A 20157-nucleotide genomic window follows, 5' to 3' on the forward strand; every position below is an offset into this window, starting at 1 on the left:
AAATTAATTTTGAGCATTTTTACAACCTGGTTCGTGGAAAAATTAAAAGAAAATCAATAAACATCCCAGGTAGGATTACCCGTAAGCGCGGATTTGTCATCGTTTCGCGTCCTGAAACAAAGACCCATCAAATGGTATCCAACAAACGACGACGATTAAATCCTGACAGCACGACTGACTACAGGACATTACCCTTTGGGTACCGTGCCTAATGGTTGGCAAATGTGTGAATGTGTGAATGCATGAATGTAATGTAAAAATATATATATTTTGTTAATAAAATTGAACAAACTGTAAATAAATGAATAAATGGTAAAAATATAAATAGTGGTATGAATGAATGAAAAGGAAACACGTAACAATTATACACTCTATCATGTTATTCCCGGGTATGCTATATTATCAAATTCTTTAAATATTATACAGCCTCTCACGCCCTAAATAATTTATATTGTAAATAATATTTTTTCAAATAATATATATTATAAATAGTATTTATATATTATGTTTATTGTATTTAAGACACAATGTGTATATTATTGTAAATAGTTTTTATATATTATAAATTGTTCGTATGTTGCAAATAGATTTTTTCATATAGTAAATTTGTAAATACATTTTTTCATATTGTAAATAGTTTTTTATATATTGTAAATAGATTTTTCATATTGTAAATAGTTTTTATATATTATAAATAGATTTTTTCATATAGTAAATACCATTTTTTCAAATATTAAATTAGTTTTGTTAATCAAGTACAAAGAATCAATAGAACATTGTATATATCATTATATTAAACACTTGTTATATATTTTACAATTTTTATTTTTATTATATATCTACATTTTTATTTTTATTATATACATTCGTTTTTTATTTTTATTATATACATTCAATTTTTAATTTTTATTATATATTTTACATTTTCATTTTATTATATTTACAATTTTTTTATTTTTTATTATATATAATATTTTGTCATTATTTTTACAATAAAATTTTTAAACTATATTCATGCCTTTAATTTCTACACCCTATAAAATTAATATAAAAAGTATGTGTATTCTGTATAAGATAAAGGAAGAATACATATGCTTCATATACTATTATATAAACTTATTTACGTACATTATACTAAAGTATATGTATTCTGTATAAGATAAAGGAAGAATACATATGCTTCATATGTATAAAAATAGTGTAATAATAAAGGCACAATATTTATACTTTTCATAAAATTACAATATCAAATTCATACATTCACTCAATGAATTATTATTTTATTAAGTTTAATAATAATCAGAATCAAAAAGTCAACCGAGGTTATAAATATATCCTAAAACATGAAATTACAAAATGTGGTATCGCAATATTTGTTTGTTCGCTCAACAAGTTCTTCTACGTCATAAAAAGATTGTCATCATCAATGAACCACCAACCGCAACCAAAAAATATGCAACGGCGGAATATTATCAAAGGTAAGTAAACTTTCTCTTCTTACTTAAGTTACAATATTAAATAAACATACAAAGTGTGCCGAAAAATACCATTAGCGTCCACGGCTACCGAGCGGCAAAATACAAAGCGGGCGGGCTAAAAAACTCGCGACAATAATGGCGCCAGCGAAAAGCTAACGTTCAATACAGTGCGGCAGTCGGTAATATACAAAGTGGACGGGCGGCAAAAGTATAAAGGAAACTTGCACTACGGTCAAACAGTAATGGCGCCAACGGCACCATCTAACACGTGTTATCAATCCAAAATAATTGCAGTCATTACTTCAATAATACATTAAACCCGTTCGTAATTAAATACCACTATAAGGTAATAACGGTACGTATATCATCATACGCGATTACATTAATTCTATGTAATCATCTTTAATTGAATAAATTAATAGCTGTTTAATTAATGGGGTAATCAATTTGATAGAAGTTTAATTAAAGGGTTAATTAAATTGATATCAAAATTTAATTAAATTATATCTTACAATGTTGCATAATTTACACTATAAATATACAAAATATAGGGAATTTCAACCCTTTAGGGCATAATTTGACAACACCGCAACGCTAAAAAGCCCGTAATACAGCGTAAAAGGCCACAATTAAAATAATATCGCCTCAGGGAGGTCAGATATGGAAAACACTCTACTAGGTGCTACATTTTTCAGACGAAGCCTCATGTACACCTATATTACATCTAAGTTTGAACAACATCGATTAAGCCAATCTTGAGAAATAATTCACATCACTTTTCCGAATTTACGTCATTGCTCACGAAAAAGAGTTGTGAATCAGAGTAAGAGTTGAAGCATGAGAGATTAATGTCTTCTGGGGGTATCTACAGGGAGACTCACTTGTCGTCTCAAGACTGATCTGGGGCCATTTTATTATACTTATCCACCTACGCTCTTTCTTCATCAAGGTCTGACCGGCTTTTAAACTTGGATTAGTTTCACCAAAACCTAAAAAATGAAGAAATCATAGTATGACTTCAAGGCTTAGATTAGGTGGTTAGGTTGTATACATAGAAATCGTATATAAACCTTATTTGCTGAATCTTTGGGAGACAGTCCCAGTTTTAAATGTAAAGTTTGCGATGATTCCGACTGTGATCTTAGGATTGATTCTGAGTAGGACGGTAAAATTTGTGGTCTTTTTATAGTACCGCAAATATCGCAGAGATTAATTGCTGTTCTATACTGAATAATTTAAAGTATAAATATTACCTTCAGTGAGTTACTATACGACTTAACGTTGTTTATCACATTATTATTTTAAATATGCTATTCCAATAAGAACTCAAAGCATTAGTACTAGTGTTAAACTCCATTTAGTGAATACTTCTAAAATTCAGGAATTAATTATTTAAGTGTTTTACAAAGTGTTATTCCTTATTTTATGGATAATTTTCTTTCAACGGCATATTTAGTAAATAATTTGATCGACCAATTAATTAAATATAGTTACTTTGATTATTCTGCAACTTTCGTAATCAAGCAATTACTTTTACAGAATGGCAAGTTCGGTGAATGCGTAATTTGTTTAGTTTCTAAGTATTTTTTAGGTTATTACTTACTAAAGCCGAGTTTCTTTGCTTTGATATATGAACAATCTAGTTTCTTAAACAGATTGAATTCAGCAAACCAGGAGTAAAACATAAGAAATTTATTGGTCCAATTCTTTGCATAATTGACAATTCAGTACATCCCATTCCCTATAGATAAAATACCAAAAATAATATTATTTTGTGTGAAGAAAGTAACCAGCTGTATCTGGAATATCAGTTCCGTTTTTTAATTATCGAAAAAGTTGTTTTTCATCAGTACTATTAAATCAGTACATACATTTTCCGCCATTAATAACTTTGGTAAACCAGAAGAAAACGTGGTTATTCATTTCAGTAATAGAGATCCTCCTGTTATTTAAATAGTTTAGTTAGTGTGTTCATCGGTGACTTGAAAAACTGGAGATTTCATCAAGATTTTGGAAGATAAAAGATGCGCCAGATCGAGAAAAATGAAGAAAGCAGTTTCATCAGACGTGAACCTAAAGAAGAACTTAAACTTCCTGTCATTAATACCAGGAGCTGCTGGCAGGGAGAATACTTCATAATAGTGAATGATTGGTTTGGTGACAACTGACTTCACTTTCGTTAGTCATCGTTATGTTCTGTCATAAATTTTATATTCTCGTCTTGGTTTGGTCCACTATCGAATTCTATCGCGTAGCTGGTTGGACGCCCCAGGAGCATACTAAGGTAAGAATTCACGGGGTAGAATAGACATTTATTTTTCACCAAGGGTAATAGAAGGAAATTTAGTGTAAGTAGAAAGAAAAATTATGATGAGTAGCTGGGAAATCCGAAATGTGTTACTTAATAAATATCAAATTAATTCTTTAATTAATAAAAAAAAGGATTAGTTACGTGGTTATTTAGTATTCTTGTTGCATGCAATACAAATGACCATTATATTTTTCATTGACAACGATAAGATCCGTTTATGGATAATTGAAACATAAAATACCCACTATAATACTCATTTTGGGTAAATACCCGGGTATTTACCCCATGATATAAATACCCAGGTATTTTACATCCCTATGCACGCCACATACGATTTTTTCTCAGAGTATCTTTTCTTGCTAAATGCTAAATTTGTATTTCTTTTAGGGTAGTGTTTCTGACTTAGGTCATGACACAGCAAAGAAAAAGTGTTTCTTCAATCATAAATGGGAGGGTGTGTCGTAATTAATTGGCACAATATTTAGGAGCTGTTAAACACAACAAATCGGAATTCGGAATAAGGGACGCCAGGCAGTTCTTCTTATGTTACTATTCACATTCTTTATACATCCCTTGTTGGGCTTCATTTGTGTTAACTGTGTATAGAAGGAACTGGAAATTATGAGGAGTAACCTGCAAAAAGGAAATCATTAATTAATTCTGACCGAATGAGAAGGAACCCTGACTTCATATATAGCCTGAGATTCAGGGCCAGCCTTAAGCCGATTGGACCGATTGGTCCCAATCGGTCCCCTCGCAAATCTGTCTTCAACACTGGGGAGGGGGAACGGGTAAGACAGTTCCCATAATTAATATATATATATATATATATATATATATATATATATATATATATATATATATATATATATATATATATATATATATATATATATATATATATTTAAAGCGTGAATATATTTATGAAGTTGAAAAACAAAGGCGTGGAGGATCAGGGGAGCAGGGTTGTCTTCAACATTGGGAGGTGGGCAGATTTGAGGCTTATTCTGGGGAGACATGAATTTCATCTCACTTTCCTTTGTGGCAATCGGACACAAATCATCACATTTCTCCCCAAAAAACACATTTCAAATCGGATTATTGGGAAGGACAGTCCTCCCAGTACCAAGAGAGACATGTCCCCCTCATCCCCCCGGGATTTGCGCCAGTGCTTCTAATATATGTAATTAATACATGCCATTCTGCTCGCGGAGACCCCAATGTTTTCGGCCCCTCCGGCCAAATGGTTATGGTACCGTTAAGATGGCTCTTCTACTCTCGGTTGTACACACAACAACATAATCCAATGCAGGTACATCCATGGACTCCACAAGGGAGGGTATGGCCTCTCCCTAACAAATAAATGAATAGTTTGTATTAAGTTTCCGAGTATAAGCAAATATTTTCTGAATTTAATGCTGCAGTAGTTTGTTGATTTTTTTACGTTTACGACTTCGGTTGTAAAAATAGAAATTATATCCAGGGAGTATTCTACACACCCCCAACACCCCTAACATCCCCCATATTTCCCTACACACACCCCAGGGAGTAAAAATATTGTTTTTTTTTTTAGCTTTTGTAAAATGTATATATCATTATTTTGGATGCACATCCTCTTATATTTTGAACACTCCACTAAGTAAAAGTTCCTGTCGTTCTTACTAATAATGTCATGTGAAACTACCGTTAATATCGAGATAGTATCAAATAAATCAGCCTCACTGCGACTTCTTCGCATACCCTTTCTCTTTTTATAGCTATATTAAAAATACAAAACCAGAGGACAAACTTTGCCCTCTCCTGCAAAAAATCCCTTTTTTTTTTTTAAATCAAGTCAGGAAAACCGAATTTATACTAGTGCCTGCTGAATAAGCCGCTGCTTATGAAGGTTTGTATTCTAACTCGAATAATTCAATGGAAAATATGTCATGCTTCTTCCATCAGTTAATTAAGGTTTGTGATCGTCTCTTCACCATTTCATTTTGTCTACAGTTGATAACGATTTCAAGCTGATTATACCTTTCATAAATAGCTACCTAGGATGTTCTAGCGTACTTTAAGTTTTCCGAACTTGAATTCTTTTCAAAAAGATATAGCTGTTAAGAAATCTTCGAACCAACGAATTCATATCAATGTGCATTTCATTATATCTAACAAATATAAACGAATATGTATTTTAAAATTCATTCCTTGTCGGCATCTCCATTTGAGTTATTTCTCTGAACAAGAATTTGAGGAATAATCCCAAAAAAAATTATCAAAAGATTGTGATCTTGGCCAATAATTCGTTTTTGGATCAGCGGCCGCAAAATTTTTGAACGGGCCCTAAATCGAATTTTCGTATTTTCTACGGAATAAACATATCATGCTGAGTTAAGTGATAATTTAGGTTTCGAATCACTATATGTAGTTCTCCAGATATCAGTGGTGCCCCCCCCTTATGTCTATGACGCACCCCCCAATTGTCTATCCGTAGGTGTTTTTCCATGAAAAAATCTTCTAATCGATTAATTTTACCCCCCCCTCATCAAACATATTTATATAGATTTTAACCCCCCAAATATTTCAATGACGCAGTTTGCGTCATAGCCCCCCTTGTGGGCACTCCTGCAGATATGTATAGCGTATAACAAAATTTTTGATTGAAATATATTGGATTTTTTGATAAAAACTTAGCTGATATATATATATATATATATATATATATATATATATATACGAGGGTCGGGGCAAAAGTCATGGCAACTTTTTTTTTCTTGCAGATATGTGAGCGGATCATAAACTTCTATGTGTCGTGTGGAAGTTCTGCAGGCATAGTGTGTATGCAGAACAACAGATGGCTCTGTGATAGCTGGTAGTAGCACAGCGAGGCCTGTGAAATCAGTCAGTTGGTGAGTGTTGTGCGAGATGGAAGTAACCCGTATTGAGCATCGCGCTTATATCAAAATAGCCGTTCTCCGAGGCTGAAATGCGATGGAATGTCACAGTGAATTAGTGGAAGCGCTTGGGAATAATGCCCTACCATACCGGACAGTAGCACGGTGGGTAGTAAAGTTTCAGCAAGGAAGTGTGTCAAACAGTGATGAGCAACGTTCGGGACGACCTGTCAGTGTGCGGACCGATGTGGTACGTGCCGTCATCGAGCAGCTCCTGGATGAAGACAGACGATGGACGCTACTGGAGTTAGTGAAGGCAAGTGGCATTGAGAAACGCACCGTCCACAAGATATTGCGTAATGAGCTGCAACTACGCAAAATCGCATCGTTGTGGGTACCGCATGCCCTGACGGAAGTTCAAAGGTGGATGTGCTATGCAGTATGCTCCGACCACCTTGCACGCTGGCAACAGAACGGCGATCAATTCTTGTCACGAATAATCGCCATCGATGAATTTTGGGCCATGGCATACGAACCAGAACTGAAACGTCAGTCCGCGTAGTGGCGACATGCTGGATCACCAAGGAGGCAGAAGTTCCGTCAGAATCCTTTCCCACTCAAATTGATGGTGATCGTCGCGTATGACGTCAGGGGTGTCGTTGTTTGCCACTTTGTTCCACATGGCAGAACAGTGACCGCACAGTACTACAGGGACTTCCTGGTGCGACAGGTACGACGTGGCGTTCGGGAGAAACGTCCGGATTTTGTGGACAGTGCAATAATCCTGCACGACAATGCAAAACAACATAAAGCAGAGTGTGTAGGCAGCTACTGCGACATTGGGGATGGGAAGAATTGGAACACCCACCGTACTCTCCTGACATATCGCGCTGTGACTTTGATCTCATTCGAAAGATAAAGGAACGACTATGTGGTAGGCGGTTTGCAACACGCGAGGACATTGCTAATGCTGTGCGCGAACAGGTGACCCGATTCACACATGGTGCGGCAAATGCTGAGGCGGATGGTATTCAACGTCTCCCACATCGTTGGCAGCGCGTGGCTCAAGTAGCAGGGGACTACTTTGAGGTCTTTAGGCCTAGATTTGTCATGTCAACTGTATGCGTACTGTGTTGTCATTCTTTTGCACCGTGAAGGTCATATTGCCCTGTATACTACCGTAATAAATTAGTGTGTTACGATATTTCAGTGGTATTCATTGTCCACACATGTAGTTAACTCCTTGTCGTTTCGTCTGTATATGTCAGATTTTCCAACCGGACTGGTATCTTCAAGAAAAAAAAATAGTTGCCATGACTTTTGCCCCAACCCTCGTGTATATATATATGAAACAAAAAATCACTTTGGGACACGAATGAAAAAGATTGTTCTAGATGGAAGTGCATTGCAATATTACATTTTTTATTCTTTTGTGTGTGAAATAAAAAGGTTTCTGATTGATCGGACTTTACTCGCCAAGTGTAAAAAAGTACTCGCCACCGGCGAGCAGGCGAGTGTATTTTTCAAGCCCTGCATATGTATATATATAGGGTGTAACATTAATGGATGTCCAAAAGTGGCGAGGTGATTGCGGACATCTAAATAAGTAAAAATGTTCCTATAAACATCGGTCCGATGCCACTTAGTTTCTGAGATACAGGTTGTTCAAATGTCGAGTCCCTCCAATGGCTCATTATGGGAGAGTGAATGGAAATGTTCAATATTGCAGGAATAATATAAACAAGTGTAATTATGCCAGTGCAAATACACTTACACTAAAATAGAGAATGAAACTGATCGACATTTAAGGTTATTGGGTTGTCAGTGTTGCCAACCTGGTACAAAGTGTTACGTTTTCAAATAGCACAAGACGTTTACACGTTAGCATATGGTTGCTGACATCAAAACGTTTCTAAATATGGGGCAGATCCCGCTTCGTTTTCGAAAGGTAAGGCGTTTAAGTGTGAAGTCATTTAACGGCCCACAATAGGAAACAACAGTTCATAGATTAAAACTCTTAAATTATTTTTTTTAAAAATCGGACTTTGATAATAACACAGATTACCTATATATATATAGTGTTCTAAAACAACACTGACAACGTTTGGGAGGTGATTTCTGACATGTGCCAGTGCACATATCATCAATCATATTATTAATCTTTATTCGGTATTTATTTATTGTTCTAATTTCACTAAGCGTAGGTTTGGCCATTTTATTTCAGGCGCTCATCCTATCCAAACCACTTTCTTACCAGTTGTGTCCAGCCACCCTCCACGATGTTAAAAAAAAAGGTCCACACCCCAACTCCCCTCTCGTTTTCCTAACTTTCTGTCCTTTTTACACTTTCTTGTTTTTCACCCACTGACCACCCGATAATGTTTCAAGTCGCCACCAACGAAGTTTCCTGTTTGTTTCTCTTTTCTGTCCAGTTTAAAAAAATGTTAAATAGTTTTTCCAACCAATAGGAAACGAGGGTGGGCTTGCATTTGAAAATTTGTAAATGTTTCTAAAAACCAAAAAGTGTGAACGGAGAGAACAGAATGAAAGGGGACCCCAAAACGATCAGTGCAAAAAGGGAATGCGTCTATTCTCATTATTTTAAAGACATTTTTTTTAGTTTAATCAACAAGACGAGAGTGTAGTGTATGAACATACGTAACGACCAGTGACAATAATTAGAAAGACAACTAAACTAATTAGTGATATAATCGCCCCAGCGGCAGGATCTGGACATGAACTTGAATCCATATTGAATGTTTTCTGACAGTGAGTTGTGCTAAATGTGAGTGATTGGTGCGTTGGATGGACTATTTGGTGAGAATATTCGAGACTTATCGAGAGACCATGTGGAGAGGGCCGGTAAGATCAAACATACATGAACTATAATAAATCTTTCATTATAGAACGGCCAAAGACTATTAAGGGAATTAAGGGAAGACCATTAAGTGACAACTACCAAAAATAAAATAATAACAGTTGGACTGTTCCACTAATAAAATTTGTGTTAAAGAAATTAATAACATTTGCAAATCTTATCAACGTACTAGCTCACGTTTCGTCCCTATTGACACATAAAATCTTAGCCGGGAAAATTCTTATTTGTAATGTTTTCGTTTGCATATAATTTTTTTTTATAAAGTGGCTGACATGAAATTTGTCGAATTTCATTTTTACCTTTATTTTGCCCAGTCACATTAAATGGCGCCCAGCGTGGGGCTCGAATTTTACACAATTTTATTCATCCTGAGACTTCTAAATTATCCTTTAAAATTTTATTCATTTGAAATAACTGTCTTTGGCCAAATCTTTTCATATGAAGACTAATTTCTGTTTTAGTATATTCCTTAAGAGAAAATATAACTATTTTCGAAAGGGGCAGACTATTCTAATTTTATCCTTTATTTTGGAAAGGGGCAGAACAGACTTGAAAATTAACAGTGCATGATGCATATAGTTGTCTATGCATTTATGTTTTTGTGCATGCCATTTTATTGTTATAATTTATTTGAAATATATGTATTTCCTGTTTATTTTGTATCATCGGTTTGTGTTGTTGTTATGTCATATGTTGTGTTCATTTAGATTCATTTTTGTTGCTTGGGAAATAATAGTATCTATTGTCAATTGTGCCGCTTTATGCCTGTAGTAACGCGGTTACAAGTAAGACTTTTGAAAATAATAGAAATGGAAAGGCAACTGTCCCTCCACCCGCTAACCGCGGAGGTCGAAACAGGACTAGCGGAAGGGTCTTCGCCAACCCTTATTGAAAATGAAAGTCATTCACAGTCACAAAACCAACCAGCATTAGTCGTACAACCCAATGAAGATCTCCTTCGGGGAATAGAAGAATTATTGGACTCGAAATTAGCCCGTTTTGAGGCGAGATGCTGTGAAATCGAGTCAAAGCTTTCACGCGAAATGCAGGACCAAAACACTAAAATTAACCAAACAATCATGACCGAAATCGGTAGATTAGATAAAAAGATCGATTCATTACAAACTTAGAGAATAAAATATTCCAATCAGAAATAAATATGAGCAAAAGGTTAGAAGTTAGGTCGAAGGAACTAGAGGGACTAGTAGATTTACAATCAAACAGATTGTCAGAGCAAGAGGATGTGATACTTACTATAAATAGGGACATGCAAGAAATAAAAAAAAATACAAACAAATAGTGTTACACTGGAAACCGTACAAATTCAAGTGATAAATCTAGAAGAGCGCACTCAAGATTTCATCACGACACGCCAATTCCATGAATTCCGCGAAGACAGTGCTCATAATGCGAATAGAACAGAGCAGCTTGAAAGACGTCTCGTAAGTGATATTGAGCACCTCACAAAAGAACTGCAAAACTTACGCGACCATATGACTTCATCAATAGAAAATTTAGAAACGCGAGTAAGAAAATTATCACAGGGACCCAGTACTTTAAACACTAATAACATGGCTAGGAATACCCCTGATAATGACGTCATACCTGAGTATGACAGCCGGTTGCATCGACATAGATCTCACGAGTATCGCGACATGGAAATAACAAGCAACGTCCAAAAAGCGTTAATAGATAGTCGCATTATCCAAGCACCTGTATTTACATCAGAAGAAAATGAGTTAGAAATTCACTCATATATGCGTTCCTTAGAAGATTACCTTTCACTAATGCAAGTCCCCAGTAATTTGCACATAAAAGTAATCAGATCAACTCTGCGCGGGAAAGCATTATTATTTTTCGAGATGATGGAGTCGGAAATTAAGACACTTGAGGATTTCAAGAGAATATTTTTGAATGAATATCTTTCTGACGAGAGGCTGAGCGACATAATACTGCAAGTGTACACCGCAAAACATGACCCACGTAAATCATCATTTTATGATCATGCTATGCACATAGCGCATTTAAATTCGTTGCTCCGCCCTCCATTACCACAGCATGAGTTAGTAAAGGTCATTAGCAAGCAATACAATATTCCCATACAAAGGACATTAGCTGCAGCTAGTCTAAAAACTTTATCGGAGTTATTAGAACTCGTTAGAAACTTGGGGCAAATTGAAGAAGACCGACAAGAGAGGTGCACAGCCCGTCCACCCCGCCGAGATGAACGCCGGGAACCACGCCAACAACATTACGCTAACGCAACATCGGAATCTCAACACGGCAATAATTCTAACAGAAGACAACGAAATCCACCAAACAATCATAACTATCCGCGGAACGATCACAACGCTCCTAGATTTCAGAGGAATGACAATAGTCAAATAAGCGAAAACCGAAGTATAAATACTGCAACTGGAGCGAATGTTTCATATCAGGGAAACGCGCAACGACCACCGCCTCTTCATTAGAGGGGACGGTGAGGGAAAATTTACAGAAAGAAAAGGCTAGTTCTTCTTCCAATCTTCCCCTACACGGCAGGTCAGTGGTAAACAATCAGAGCGGCAAAGCCCCCGAGGGTGGTCAGAAGAGCTCTTCCTGTGAGCAAAGTGACCAGCAAGTTTTCACGAAAGGGATTTCTACCCCCAGAAAGCAGGTCAATGAAATAAAAAGAAAAGGAAGCTTGTCCGTAGAAAATAGCTTAAACGATTGTTCTTTAAAACAAAATACACTTTATCCCATTAGAACTGAAATGAATGAAAGTCATAACCTCGAGGTCCGAGAAAATTTAACGTCGATGTTTGATGACGTAATTTGTGAAAATGAAACACTGTTACGACCACCAATAAAGATTTTACCTGAAATAGAGGTACAAATATGTGGTCAAGGTGTCAAAATGCTGTTGGATACAGGTTGTACGTCGTCTCTCGTGTCGAAAGAATATTTCAATGAAATGTTGGGAGCGGGCATAAATATTGACGTCATCCCAGTGACTAATACAGTTATTAAGACGGCAACTAGGGATAAAGGCGTGAGAGTGAAAGAACAAATATTGTTAGAACTATGTTTTCAGAAAACAAGCATTGTCCATCCGTTTCTTGTAGTAGCAGGCCTGTCTTTTCCAATTATTGCAGGAGTTGATTTGTTTTACGAATATAAAGGACGTTTTGATTTCTTGCGAAAATTATTTTCATTTGAAATAGATAACATTGTGCATGAAATCCCTTTTTGTGGACAAAAGGATATTTGTAATGTTGAATTCGTAAACTTCATCCAAGCAGATACGCTATTTAGTGACATTTCAACCACCCACACAGTGAAATGTAACCAAGTTACCCAACAGGAAGTAAGGAATGAAGAGACAGGGACATATTCGGATTCTGATATTCGGGAATTTGTGTCCAATCAATCACACCTTAGTAACGAGCAAAAGGGAGAGCTATTAGACATATTACTTAAATACAGAAAAGTCTTTAATGATCAGCCAGGGCGTGTGAAGGGATTTCAGTACGAAATCCAAGTCAAAGATTTGCAACCCTTCCAAGCCAAGAATAATTGCATACCATATGAATTGCGAAACGCAGTAGAAGAAGAAATTCAAGTATTAGAAAATTTAGGAGTAATTAAACGAGGGTTTTCGGAATATATTTCTCCCCTTGTCGTAGTGAGAAAAAGAGGAACAAAAGAAGTACGAATTTGTACAGATCTTCGTAGAGTGAATTTAGCGATAACTAAAGATGGCGATCATAATGAAAACATGTATGACGTAATTCTTAAACATCAAACGTCGAAATACTTTTGTAACCTAGACATTTCTAAATGTTTCCTCAGCATAGCACTCTCCGAAAATAGTCAGAAATATATGGGCTACTCGTACAAGGGGTGCACGTACGTGCACACTACTTGCCCGTATGGTATGGTAAATTCTAGTAGTGCGTGCAAAAGGTGTTTAGACCAAATTATGGGTCCAGACTCGGAGGGAGTATCCTGGTATGTAGATGATGTCCTAATCAGCGGACAGACATGGGAATCAATGTTAAAGCGACTGGAGGACATTTTGATGAAATTGGAAGAGGCAAACTTTCACATAAAATTAAGGAAATGCAGTTTCGGACAGAGAGAAGTAAAATTTCTCGGATTTGTATTAAATGGAGAGGGAACTAAGCTAGACGTTGAAAGAATTGCCCCAGTGCAAAATTTAACACCACCTCGTACAAAACGTCAATTGAGGAAATATCTCGGTTTCGTCGGTTTCTATCGTTCATATATCAAGAACCTAGCTACTCTAGAAGCTCCTTTAACGAAATTACTAAGTAAGAACGTTCGTTGGGAATGGAATGGCGAACAGCAGACTGCATTCGAGGAAATTAAAAGATGTCTTTTAAATGAAGTAATATTGTACTTTCCTTTGCCAGATAAGACGTTTTACGTAGCAACCGATTCATGTGGTTACGGAATTGGGAGCGAGTTATTTCAAATAGACGAAGAAGGAAACCACCGAGTGATTGCATATGCGTCACGTACTTTGTCTCCTACAGAGCGTTCGTTCAGTACGAGTGAACTTGAACTTCTTAGCGTTCTGTACGCATGTAGGAAATTTCGACCATTTTTAGAGGCGCGACATTTCATTGTACTTACGGACCACAAGATCTTGAAACACCTTTGGCGCTGTGCATTTCGCAACAGACGGATTGAAAGGTATTTTCTTGAGTTGCAGAGCTTGTCTTTCACTGTAGAATATGTCCCCGGATCATCAAATATAGTACCAGATTTTCTCAGTAGATTCCCATTAGACCATGAGACAAATCAGGCTATTTGTCAAGATGACTCAGAGACGACTGAAATTATCGCTGCTGTGTCATTGGACATAGATGATCGCATTCTGGGTGATGCGAATTCTTTTATCGATGAACAACGCGGAGATCCAAAAGTGAAAGAAATATTTATTGCATTGGAAAAGTCGCACTCGGACGTAACTAACAGAGAACAACAAATCATACAAAAGTACAAGATTGCAGGTGGTCTACTCTTTAAGAGGACAGATCCAGTTAATGGCAGTTGGCGAGTATGTGTACCCAAAACGCTAGTGGTCAAACTCACACTTTATTTTCATACGTTAAGGGGACATGTTTCCAGTGAAAAGATTTTCACCGAAATGTCCCGCACATTCGCATGGAACGGCATGTATCGAGACATACGAAAGATTATAGCTTCGTGCGTGACGTGTCAACGGGCAAAACCCCCGAACAGGAAGTTTGCCGCTCCACCTATGAGCATAATTCCAAATGAGAGAGGAGAGATTATAGCATTGGATCTCCTAGGGCCTTTGCCCCGGGCACAATGTGCATTTGAATATGCGCTCATCATGGTAGATGTATTTTCTAAATTCCTTGTAACATATCCGTTAAGAAGAGCTACAACAGACAGCGTTTTAAATAAAATTCTGCACTATTATGTCCCACAGGTACAAAGGTTCAAGATAGTACTGACAGATAACGCGACGATTTTCACATCGCCCCGATTTGCCAACACGCTAGAAAAACATGGGATAAAAGCAGTGAGAACGTCCATCTATCATCCGGAGTCAAATCCTTCGGAAAGACAAATAGGTAGTCTAGTAAAAATGCTTCGAAGTTACATTCATGCCCACCATGTTGGTTGGCCAAGTGCACTGTCATTCGTAACCCAGTGTTTGAATATGTCTGTTGGGCCACATGGATTTTCCCCGTATGAGATTCATTATGGGAGGCCCATAACAACAGAATTACATGATTTGCTGGGAACACAACCAAGAGATGAAGTGCCACACGATGCTAAATTAGTTCTCGTTAGAGAAAAACTGGAGAAAGAAGCGAACAGAAGAAGAAGGAGATTAGAAAAGGGAGCGAGATCCATTGAATTTTCTGTGGGAGAAAAGGTGCTCATTCGCGATCATCCAAAGAGCTCTGCTGCTAATAAGAAGATCGCAAAATTCTTTTTTCTTTTCAAGGGTCCATTTCGAATAAGTAAAAAGGTGTGTGACAATTGCTACCATGTAGAGACACTAGAGGGTGTTCATTATGCAGCAATAAATGTTAAGGACCTAAAACATTATATAGAACCCATCACTGATTAAGAAGAAGAAGAAAGCAAGAAAAGAAAAGAGAACACTAATTTAAGTGCTACTGTATCAATTTAATTAGCGGCAAAGTGCCTTCCCATTTTGTTTATATTTCTGCGATATATTAGATTAGCAATATGTGTACAGACATGAAGTAGCATAATCGTATTTACTAACACATTAGTCATTATGTGTATTTAATAATACTAACTATTATTATTTTAGACCTTATCTTTGTATAGTAGGAAAGTAGATAGTGCATTGAATTAAGTATCACAGAAAGTAGATTTAAAATATTAATATTAAAGTAGAGTAGTTAATTTAATTTTACTAAATATATTCCTTGGTGCCATGCATCATTTACATTAGTTAAAGTTGAAATAGCTTATCTTGTGTTTCATAATACAGTAATAATTGTATTGTAGAATGCTGGTATTTTAGTTTCTATTTGGTAGTTTATCATAAATGTTTCACTAACCATAAAAATTATCTACATTAACTAGAATTGTCTTTGTTTAAGTATTTAAGTCTTTATTTGTATGTAATCAATATTAATTAATATTTAGTATGGAATGCCCTAATTAATTCATCTTATTTCATAATTTCGTGAATTCTCTTCGTCACCAACATGACTTCATCCAATTCAAAAGGGGCAATGTGCCAGTGCACATATCATCAATCATATTATTAATCTTTATTCGGTATTTATTTATTGTTCTAATTTCACTAAGCGTAGGTTTGGCCATTTTATTTCAGGCGCTCATCCTATCCAAACCACTTTCTTACCAGTTGTGTCCAGCCACCCTCCACGATGTTAAAAAAAAAGGTCCACACCCCAACTCCCCTCTCGTTTTCCTAACTTTCTGTCCTTTTTACACTTTCTTGTTTTTCACCCACTGACCACCCGATAATGTTTCAAGTCGCCACCAACGAAGTTTCCTGTTTGTTTCTCTTTTCTGTCCAGTTTAAAAAAATGTTAAATAGTTTTTCCAACCAATAGGAAACGAGGGTGGGCTTGCATTTGAAAATTTGTAAATGTTTCTAAAAACCAAAAAGTGTGAACGGAGAGAACAGAATGAAAGGGGACCCCAAAACGATCAGTGCAAAAAGGGAATGCGTCTATTCTCATTATTTTAAAGACATTTTTTTTAGTTTAATCAACAAGACGAGGAGTGTAGTGTATGAACATACGTAACGACCAGTGACAATAATTAGAAAGACAACTAAACTAATTAGTGATATAATCGCCCCAGCGGCAGGATCTGGACATGAACTTGAATCCATATTGAATGTTTTCTGACAGTGAGTTGTGCTAAATGTGAGTGATTGGTGCGTTGGATGGACTATTTGGTGAGAATATTCGAGACTTATCGAGAGACCATGTGGAGAGGGCCGGTAAGATCAAACATACATGAACTATAATAAATCTTTCATTATAGAACGGCCAAAGACTATTAAGGGAATTAAGGGAAGACCATTAAGTGACAACTACCAAAAATAAAATAATAACAGTTGGACTGTTCCACTAATAAAATTTGTGTTAAAGAAATTAATAACATTTGCAAATCTTATCAACGTACTAGCTCACGTTTCGTCCCTATTGACACATAAAATCTTAGCCGGGAAAATTCTTATTTGTAATGTTTTCGTTTGCATATAATTTTTTTTTATAAAGTGGCTGACATGAAATTTGTCGAATTTCATTTTTACTTTTATTTTGCCCAGTCACAGACACCAAAATAAGACGAAAAGTATAGACCAACCTGGGTGCACAAATGCTTGCTTTCGGACTTATAGGCTACCGAAAACATGAAAAAATGAACTTTAAAAGTCCATAGCTCCAAAACTATGTTACCTACTGTAGTCGAGTGAAGACTTTATTTAGGAACTAATATGTGATCTATCCAAAAGTACATGTTTCAGAATCTTAAGGTACTCACGCAACAATTTCTGTACAGGCAGTTTGGTTACGGACATATAATTTGAAGTACTCACCAACTACCTTTATAAAAATTGTCGCGGAAGTACTGCAGGATTGTGAAAATCATGAAATAAAAATAAATGAGCAAGTTACACTGGAATTGCAAACTGATAACTTATATTGAGGTTAGAGTTGGATATTAAATTTTATCAAAAGGATTACCATCTTTCCTCTGCAGGAGTGTTTGCTTTATCTTTCACTAACATAATAGATTATTATTTAAAGAAAGAAAAAACAGATAAAATGAGATTGTATTTGTAGTATTTAAGCTTTTCTGAGTGCGAGTGCACATCCCCCATTCGTTGTTCATAATGGGGTAGCATACTTAAAATCGTGGCTTTTAACATTTGTTCTTTCTGGAGAAAAGGGACGACAAATGATGCCACTGCACGGGGCGGTAAATTGCCTAGGGCCGGCATTGTATAAGAAATACTAGTCTACAGGAGTGGTTCTCAAACTTTCCGATAATGCGAACCCCGTTTTCAGTCGACCCCTTGAGTGCTTCTGAAATTTCACATGGTACTAAAACATATACTAATTTGAATTACCACTGACAAGAAAAAAAGATCAAGAAAAATAATGCAAGAAGTAATTTATTCTACAGATACGTGATTGTTTCATAGTGAACAGTTTCAACTGAAAATGCAGTAACTTTCAAGACAGAAATTTAAAAGAGAAAGGAAGGAAGGAAGAAAGAAAGAAAGAAAGAAAGAAAGAAAGAAAGAAAGAAAGAAAAGAAATTCACTTGATAAACAATGTTCTTAAATGTGGAGTCACTAATATAAGAAATGAAATTCTTTGTGTTTTTCCATAATTGTATTGAAATCTGAAATAAGTTTTGTCACCATCTATCTTAGGTTTGATTTCGCTTTAAGGTTTTAATACTGCAAATAGCAGAAAAGGTCTCCTCACATAAGTAAGTTGTAGGGAAAGACATCAAATGTTGCAATGTCGTTTTAGACAACTGACAGCGCACACGCAAACAAAAGCTACAAAGTTTATTTTCGTTGAAAGCGTTTTTCCATGAAGTTCCAGGATAGTTCCAATAGCTGTTCTTGTTCTGTGTTAGAGAGATTCATACCTTGTATGTCATGAATTTCTACATTAGTGAAAGGATTTCTAATTCAACCATACCAGGTTGTGGGACAGGGAAATATTCTCGGAAACTTGCAGCTAATGCTTTCAAGTATTCTACAAGTCTTTTGTGGATTTCAGCAGAGCGTTTTTCACCTGAAGAATGAATGAAATCCTTGAGTACTGGAAATGATGAATAGTTATTGTTTCTCACTCCTATTGCTCACAGCTGCAGTTTCTTAATCTTAAAAGCACTTCTTGCGCAATATCTGTGAGTTACATTTTATTACAACAGTTTTCAATTTTTAGGCGTCGCGGACCTCCTGCCTAAGTCCCACGGACGCGAACCCTACTTTGAAAACCACTGGTCTACACATTTGAAAGCAAACTCTTAACAGTATTCCTAAGAAAAATCTGGGCTTGCTAATATAACGTAGGGTCTGTGTTAGTAGTTACTCTTTAAATCTCCCTCTCTTTTATCCTAGACCGTTTCGATTTCTGAGCATAGTTCTAACACATTTGCTATTTACTGTACTCTAACACAGTAACATTATTTGTATCTAATGAAGAAATAATTATAGACCATACAGGTATTCTAATTAAATGTTACAATACTGTATCTCACCTAATATAACAGTTATAGAAAGTATAAGGAATTGAAAAGAGAAAATAGTTCAGAAGTCTAATTGCGCCATGTTATCAAGGCGAGGCAGTGACCCTTGTATTATGAGAGATCAAGGATTTTATGAGTTCAAGTTAAATAGTTTTATATTTATATTCTTCATATTGGCATTACAAGCTTATTTCAAGAATCTTAAAATTATAGGCCAATACATGGTTTTAACAATTCAAGCAGGATTAAATTTCGCGTACTCTGATCAAACTGAGTTATGAAGTATTGGGAACTTACTTTCAAGGCAGTTTTTCGTATGTTTCCTTTCCTTTCCTTTCTTTTCTTGTGTGTGTGCGTTTTTATATACATATTACAAATGTGGTCACAAAGTCCTGTCACTTCCCCTTGAAATATTAAATATTCAAACTATAACTAACTAACTAACCTATAGAACCGGAGGTTCAATGACGCGTTCACAAAAGTTCTTCATTGACAGCATTCGAGACGATAAAAGATTTTGAACTGAATAATGACACGAATTCCCTGCCTTCAGTCGACATTTAATTTCTTCTTGGATATTGTTTTGATTTGTTAATATTGATCCTAGATATTTGAAACTATCCACTTTGTGGAAAGCACTATTTGATATTTTGACGCATCCATAATTTGCGGTATTACGATCCTATAACTGCTACCAGGTTATAGAAGGATTTTTTGTGGATACTCTGTATATTTCGTAAAGACAGTGATTATTATTTTCGATTTGTACTTTATTCTGTGACGCATATAAGTTCTTTCTTCGGTGGGAATTGCTTCTTTCCCACACAATTGGACAAAGAAGTCTTT

General features: G+C 35.9%; 2 protein-coding genes across 3 annotated transcripts in view; one reads left to right on the plus strand and one right to left on the minus strand.

Annotated features, from left to right (window-relative positions):
• Nucleotides 1-20157, minus strand: part of fat-spondin (extracellular matrix protein f-spondin) — a 204627-nt gene that overhangs the window by 165680 nt on the left and 18790 nt on the right. The window lies entirely within an intron of this gene.
• LOC145682186 (histone-lysine N-methyltransferase SETMAR-like) lies at nt 6763-7227 on the plus strand. Its single transcript, XM_081753773.1, has one exon. The coding sequence runs from the start codon at nt 6763-6765 to the stop codon at nt 7225-7227; it is 465 nt and encodes a 154-aa protein (XP_081609899.1).

Source organism: Thermobia domestica, chromosome 3 (assembly GCF_964235325.1).
Source record: "Thermobia domestica chromosome 3, izTheDome1.hap1.1, whole genome shotgun sequence".
Taxonomy (NCBI): Eukaryota; Metazoa; Arthropoda; class Insecta; order Zygentoma; family Lepismatidae; genus Thermobia; species Thermobia domestica.